This window comes from Oncorhynchus mykiss, chromosome 12, assembly GCF_057628025.1.
Source record: "Oncorhynchus mykiss isolate SJ-2025 chromosome 12, ASM5762802v1, whole genome shotgun sequence".
NCBI classification, from domain to species: domain Eukaryota; kingdom Metazoa; phylum Chordata; class Actinopteri; order Salmoniformes; family Salmonidae; genus Oncorhynchus; species Oncorhynchus mykiss.
Genome location: NC_143033.1, coordinates 4,993,904 through 5,001,743, shown reverse-complemented (window position 1 = coordinate 5,001,743; position 7,840 = coordinate 4,993,904). Strand labels below are relative to the sequence as shown.

The window sequence follows — 7,840 nt, the reverse complement described above, 5'->3', positions numbered from 1 at the left end:
ACTCCAACCCCAGTGTTGTCTGTCTAGGAGACTCTATACTCCAACCCCAGTGTTATGTCTGTCTAGGAGACTCTATACTCCAACCCCAGTGTAATGTCTGTCTAGGAGACTCTATACTCCAACCCTAGTGTTGTCTGTCTAGGAGACTCTATACTCCAACCCTAGTGTTGTCTGTCTAGGAGACTCTATACTCCAACCCCAGTGTAATGTCTGTCTAGGAGACTCTATACTCCAACCCCAGTGTTGTCTGTCTAGGAGACTCTATACTCCAACCCTAGTGTTGTCTGTCTAGGAGACTCTATACTCCAACCCCAGTGTTGTCTGTCTAGGAGACTCTATACTCCAACCCTAGTGTTGTCTGTCTAGGAGACTCTATACTCCAACCCTAGTGTAATGTCTGTCTAGGAGATCCAAGACTCCAACCTCAGCTCATTTCCCAGGGAATTGGTGAAGGCATTCCTTCACACCATTCCCTGACCAACCACAACCTCCCCTCCCGGCTCCAGTGTGTTCAAAAAGCTGCCATTTGAAACCGCAGTGTCAGTCAGGACGGGAGGCACCAAGCAGGCAGTTCTGCTTGTATTGTAACCTGTAGTAGTACGTTCCGCATCAAGATGGGAAGCAGACGAAGGACAACTCTCTCTCAGCATTACAATGTTAAAACAGAGAAGGGGAGGGAGGGTGGGGGGGTGTTTGACCGTCATTCTCCCACGGACGATGGCACAACACAATCAGTGGCTTAGAAAAAGGTCTTACAACATTGTTTTTTTTTTTTGGGGGGGGGGGGGGGGGGTGGTTAGAAAACGTGAATATGACTTTCTATAAAAAGACTCAAGAGAAACAGGTTTTATACAATATTTATTACAACTCCCTCGCCAGCTGTACATGTTCGCATCATATCAACAAGTTTTACAAGGACAGGTAACTGTGAAATCCATCCGATTTAAAATATCACGTTCTCTTCTCAAATGACCGCGCACTTCCTCGTTCACTGTTTGTTTCTCCCATACGGCGGTGCGTACACATCGTATACAAGCATCAATATAAACACATGGAAAAATGGACAAGGTTATTTGGTAATTCAGTTAAATGTAAAATACAAGTGTTCTTCCTATGAATAAAAATACAGTAACCAAAAAAACCTGCTGATAAATTCTGACTGAAAAGCCGATTATTATTATTATTATTATTCAACTAATATCTTCTCCCAGAGGTTTATTATAGCCTGGTTAAACCATACTGGAACGCTGATCGCCATTGTTTGAAACATTCAGTCTGGTTTAACCAGGCTATAAATGTTTATTGTCCCATAGTTCCGGCTTCCATGTCAAGACCGCACAAACCGATCTGGGACCAGGCTAGGAGACTAACTGATCTGGGACCAGGCTAGGAGACTAACTTGATGTGGGACCAGGCTAGGAGACTAACTGATCTGGGACCAGGCCAGGAGACTAACTGATGTGGGACCAGGCTAGGAGACTAACTGATTTGGGACAAGGCTAGGAGACTAACTGATGTGGGACCAGGCTAGGAGACTAACTGATCTGGGACCAGGCTAGGAGACTAACTGATGTGGGACCAGGCTAGGAGACTAACTGATGTGGGACCAGGCTAGGAGACTAACTGATGTGGGACCAGGCTAGGAGACTAACTGATGTGGGACCAGGCTAGGAGACTAACTGATCTGGGACCAGGCTAGGAGTCTAACTGATCTGGGACCAGGCTAGGAGACTAACTGATCTGGGACCAGGCGAGGAGACTAACTGATCTGGGACCAGGCTAGGAGACTAACTGATGTGAAACTAGCTCTTAGTTCCAAACTGCACCCTATTCCCTATATAGGGCCCATAGGGCTCTGGTCTAAAGTAGTACACTAAGTAGGGTATAGTGTTCCATTTGGGATGCAGTGGGGTAGTTTTACGTTTATCGGGAGACGTGCAAAAACCAAACAGGACAGACGGTTAAGAGACACGTTGCCCTACCAATCATATCAACACACGTCAGGAGACCAGTCTTTCACACAAGAAGAGTCAAACAAAGTTCATCAGTTGCATAATAAGATTAACACATATATTTTTGTTATTATGTGAAAACTTTAATTAAAAAAGACAACAGAATCCAGGATCTACACTACTACAGCCCCTAAACCGTCTCTTCCTCACACTGGTTTTACACTGCCCCTTTAACACGTTCATAACATCCTTGTTGACTTGCTGCCTGTCTGTCCACACCTGGGTCGTGTTCATTAGGGCACATACGTTTCAAAAACATTGTGCAACACAAAAAGGCAAATAGTACTCCCTGTTTCTGTCCATTTTGGTGCATGATGAACATGACATCGCTTCAAAAAGGCTTTTGGGGAAAAGTGTTTCATATCAAATCAGCCTACTAGCTTTATAAAAGGTTAGACAGGTTATCCTCTCTCATTTAATACAACCAGAGAGAGAGAGAGAGAGAGAGAGAGGACTTCTCCCACTACTCTACCATTTAGAGAGAGAGACTTCCTAGCAGCCCCAGCTCCCCAACCTCACTAGAGGCTGTTGTGTCTGGTAGTGTCAGAGACAATATGACCAGTCAGAGACAATATGACCAGTCAGAGACAATATGACTAGGCAGAGACAATATGACCAAGCAGAGACAGGACGGAGACAATATGACCAGGCAGAGACAGGACAGAGACAATATGACCAGGCAGAGACAGGACAGAGACAATATGACCAGTCAGAGATAATATGACCAGTCAGAGACAGGACAGAGACAATATGACCAGTCAGAGACAGGACAGAGACAATATGACCAGTCAGAGACAGGACAGAGACAATATGACCAGTCAGAGACAATATGACCAGTCAGAGACAATATGACCAGTCAGAGACAGGACAGAGACAATATGACCAGTCAGAGACAGGACAGAGACAATATGACCAGTCAGAGATAATATGTTCAGTCAGAGACAGGACAGTGAAAATATGACCAGTCAGAGACAATATGACCAGTCAGAGACAATATGACCAGTCAGAGACAGGACAGAGACAATATGACCAGTCAGAGATAATATGATCAGTCAGAGACAGGACAGTGACAATATGACCAGTCAGAGACAATATGACCAGTCAGAGACAATATGACCAGTCAGAGACAGGACAGAGACAATATGACCAGTCAGAGATAATATGATCAGTCAGAGACAGGACAGTGACAATATGACCAGTCAGAGACAATATGACCAGTCAGAGACAATATGACCAGTCAGAGACAGGACAGAGACAATATGACCAGTCAGAGACAATATGACCAGTCAGAGACAGGGCAGAGACAATATGACCAGTCAGAGACAATATGACCAGTCAGAGACAGGACAGAGACAATATGACCAGTCAGAGACAATATGACCAGGCAGAGACAATATGACCAGTCAGAGACAATATGACCAGTCAGAGACAATATGACCAGTCAGAGACAGGACAGAGACAATATGACCAGTCAGAGACAATATGACCTGTCAGAGACAGGACAGAGACAATATGACCAGTCAGAGACAATATGACCAGTCAGAGACAATATGACCAGTCAGAGACAATATGACCAGTCAGAGACAGGACAGAGACAATATGACCAGTCAGAGACAGGACAGAGACAATATGACCAGTCAGTGACAATATGACCAGTCAGAGACAATATGACCAATCAGAGACAGGACAGAGACAATATGACCAGTCAGAGACAATATGACCAGTCAGAGACAGGACAGAGACAATATGACCAGTCAGAGACAGGACAGAGATAATATGACCAGTCAGAGACAGGGCAGTCAAGTTGTTTAACATGTCCAAATGATAGGTAGAGGATGAAACGATTAATGAACTAGCGAAGTAGAGTTGAGAAAGTTAAAACAAAACATTGGGATTGTGAATTTAAAAAAAAAACCTAACCAAAAAATAAATAAAAAAATTATTTAATTTAGCATCTGTCCTAACCCAAAATCATAAATAACTTTCTCTGTTAGCTGCGCACCTCTGGGGCCCTGCGCACCTCTGGGGCCCTGCGCACCTCTGGGGCCCTGCGCACCTCTGGGGCCCTGCGCACCTCTGGGGCCCTACATTGTCCTGCTTCTGCTCCATGTGCTCTCTGCCTGTTCCATAGCAACGGCTCCGCTCGGATGATGAGAGAGAGACAGAGCTTTCAGCCTCTTTTTCCTTCACAAAAAAAAAAAAAAAAAAAAACTCGACCAAACTCACGTAATAGTATTATTTTCTGTCAGATATTCTCTCGTGTCGAGTCTAACAATGTTTTTCCGGTCTTATATCAGATGAACTCGGTTGTTATTATTTGATGAGGTTGGTTCACTCCTGACACCATGTTATGATGATAAGAGATGACTGTACAGAGACGCTGCTCAGCAGAGCAGGAGGCAGCAAACCGGGACCACATTCTGACCCCTTTTTTTAACATCAATTTTTATTTTTATTTTTAATTTATTTAAAAAATGTTTACAAATCTTGGTTTTTAAATGGTACTTTTAAAATGTTAAGGAAAAATTTCCACGTCCAAAAGCTTAAAGTTCAAGACAAAACCACGAGGAGAGTTGTCAGAACACGTCAACAACGGTCTCTTTTATATCACGTTAAAACGTCTCGTATATCACTTTAAAACACGACGATGATGATACACACCCCTCGCCCCAAAACCCCCTTTTTTTTACAATGATTAATTTTTTTAAAATCAAAATCAGGAGATTCTAACGTTCCTAGTATGAAGTCTGTCTACGTTCTCCTAAATCACAACGGTAGTCACGTGAACACAGCCCAACCCGCTGGCAATCTACTGCTCATTTCATTGGACAGACACCACGGAGGGAGTACAGTACGTTAATTAGGTGGCTCAGAGTTAGACACGACGCATCAGAGAAGGAAAGGCGTAGCGCAGTGAGAACAGGAAATACGCCCCCACGTTAAACCCCCAAGATCAATTTCATATGTTATAAATCCACGTCCTCGTGGCAACAGTGGTTCTTTTACGAGTTCACGTTTTGTATTTCAGAAACCCCTTTTTTCGATACTTTCAAAATGACAATTTCCATCTGTTAGATACAGTCAGATACGACCACTGACTGTTAGTCCACTGCCTAAAACATGGACACTACCGTTTAGAAAGCAGCTGGTACACGACACACTGAAATATGAACGAAGGACCGTTTGTGGAATTCCCTGAAACAACGCAGGAGGACACGGGAGAGAGATTCTTGATCGGTGAATCGCCGGTTCCAATAATCAATAATGACGGCGCTGGCTGATATGAGCAGACGACAGAGGGGAAGAGGGCCTCATTTCAGGATCATTAATAATTCAGCCAATTAAAAAATGGTTTGATTTTAGAAACCAGTCCATTACAAATAGGAAGCTTTCTACTGTTAACATTTCTGATGATGATGATGATGACAATGAAGAAAGGCCTTGTCTAAAACACCCGGGGACACTTGTGGAATATCCTCTACAGCTAAATACACTGCCAACAGGCTAGAGGACTCCCTATACAACTAACCTTTCAAATCTCCCACTACAGGCAACAACAAGACCGTCTAACACGGACAAACGGAACCAACAGCGTTACTGAACACACATAAAAGGACACCTAAAGAGACCAACTCAGAGACATACCATATCCCTCCTCTGGTACTATACATGTCCTGACAGTCACTGACTGCACGGCATTACATCACGTTCTGTAAACATCAGATCAAGATACGAAAATATCCTCAGATTTTAGAACCATTTAAAAAAAAAAAAAAAAAATTAAAACAGCAATCCGCTACCAATTTGTGAAAACTGCATCTCTGCTCACAACATTGTGTTAGAAAATAAATGAGTTGTTATTAGAGAGAGAGGATTCCTGACAGAATGGGAACAGAACGGTATCAGAACAGGAACAGAACAGGAACATGTTTTAGAGAAATCTGAAAACAGTTATTAGATAGAGGATTCCTGACAGAACGGTAACAGAACGGTAACAGAACGATAACAGAACGGTAACAGAGCAGGAACAGAACAGGAACAGAACGGTAACAGAGCAGGAACAGAACAGGAACAGAACAGGAACAGAGCAGGAACAGAGCAGGAACAGAACAGGAACAGAACGGTAACATAACGGTAACATAACGGTAACAGGAACAGAACGGTAACAGAACAGGAACAGAACGGTAACAGAACAGGAACAGAACAGGAACAGAACGGTAACAGTATGGTAACAGTATGGTAACAGAACGGTACCAGAACAGGAATAGAACGGTAACAGAACGGTAACAGAACAGGAACAGAACAGGAACAGAACGGTAACAGAACGGTAACAGAACGGTAACAGAACGGTAACAGAACAGGAACAGAACAGGAACAGAACAGGAACAGAACAGGAACAGAACGGTAACAGAAGGGGAACAGAACAGGAACAGAACAGTAACATGTTTTAGAGAAATCTGAAAACAGTTATTAGATAGAGGATTCCTGACAGAACGGTAACAGAGCGGTAACAGAACGGTAACAGAACGGTAACAGAGCGGTAACAGAGCGGTAACAGAGCGGTAACAGAGCGGTAACATGTTTTAGCGAAATGTGCATAATAATAATAATACTGTCAGTTAAAGATCCAGGTAGACCAACTCATCCATCCTGAACTGAAGGACTGAAGAGGACAGAGAACAGCAGAACGGTACAGGAGAGGTTTAATCCATCCTGAACTGAAGGACTGAAGAGGACAGAGAACAGCAGAACGGTACAGGTTTAGTCCATCCTGAGGTGTCTGGATTGCTTGGCAGAGCAGATGCCCGTTACAGAGTAGCGTCTGTCTGTCTGGTGGATAACTGGAGGGTTCCGGGGCTGGGGTCAGTTGTTGCCGAGGCTACCTGGCCTGGAGGGTCAGGACTCAGGGTGAAGGGTCAGGTAGGGGTCATGGTGCCGTGTCTACCTGGCCTGGAGGGTCAGGACTCAGGGTGAAGGGTCAGGTAGGGGTCATGGGGCCGTGTCTACCTGGCCTGGAGGGTCAGGACTCACGGTGAAGGGTCAGGTAGGGGTCATGGTGCCGTGTCTACCTGGCCTGGAGGGTCAGGACAGGGCTCAGGGTCAGGTAGGGGTCATGGTGTCGTGTCTACCTGGCCTGGAGGGTCAGGACTCACGGTGAAGGGTCAGGTAGGGGTCATGGTGCCGTGTCTACCTGGCCTGGAGGGTCAGGACAGGGCTCAGGGTCAGGTAGGGGTCATGGTGTTGTGTCTACCTGGCCTGGAGGGTCAAGACAGGGCTCAGGGTCAGGTAGGGGTCATGGTGCCGTGTCTACCTGGCCTGGAGGGTCAGGACAGGGCTCAGGGTCAGGTAGGGGTCATGGTGCCGTGTCTACCTGGCCTGGAGGGTCAGGACAGGGCTCAGGGTCAGGTAGGGGTCATTGTGCCGTGTCTACCTGGCCTGGAGGGTCAGGACAGGGCTCAGGGTCAGGTAGGGGTCATGGTGCCGTGTCTACCTGGCGGTGGTAGGCTGTACGTGTCCGGGGTAAGAGCGGCGTGTGCTGGTAGCCTGTCTCTGGCGGGCCAGGAAGGACTGTCCTGAACCCGTACTGGCCAGACGGTCCTCTGCTGCCTTCTTCTGTAGAGCCATGCCCTGAGGGAGGGGGACACACACACGGTGGCTTCATTAAGACAGATATTCATTAAAGGAATTGATGGTTAAATCCCCTGCGTCTGTTGTGGGACATTTCTTCAAACGTTTTACTCACAATCACTGAAACCAGACAGCACCACTACTACAAATAACACACTGAAACCAGACAGCACCACTACTACAAATAACACACTGAAACC

At 45.5% G+C, this 7,840-nt stretch overlaps 1 protein-coding gene and 1 long non-coding RNA gene across 2 annotated transcripts in view; both read right to left on the bottom strand.

Annotated features, from left to right (window-relative positions):
• Positions 1-844: 844 nt before the first annotated feature.
• LOC118937618 (uncharacterized) lies at positions 845-5,164 on the bottom strand. Its single transcript, XR_005034846.2, has 2 exons — positions 4,087-5,164; positions 845-4,050 (listed from the first exon to the last, which is right to left on the bottom strand). It is a non-coding gene; the product is annotated as an uncharacterized LOC118937618 (long non-coding RNA).
• Positions 5,165-5,654: 490 nt separating this feature from the next.
• Positions 5,655-7,840, bottom strand: part of hook3 (hook microtubule tethering protein 3) — a 61,735-nt gene continuing 59,549 nt past the window's right edge. Inside the window, exon 20 of the mRNA XM_090191567.1 lies at positions 5,655-7,640. Within this exon, the coding sequence (XP_090047693.1) occupies positions 7,500-7,640 (141 nt within the window). The 3' untranslated portion in view covers positions 5,655-7,499. The remainder of the gene's footprint in view (positions 7,641-7,840) is intronic.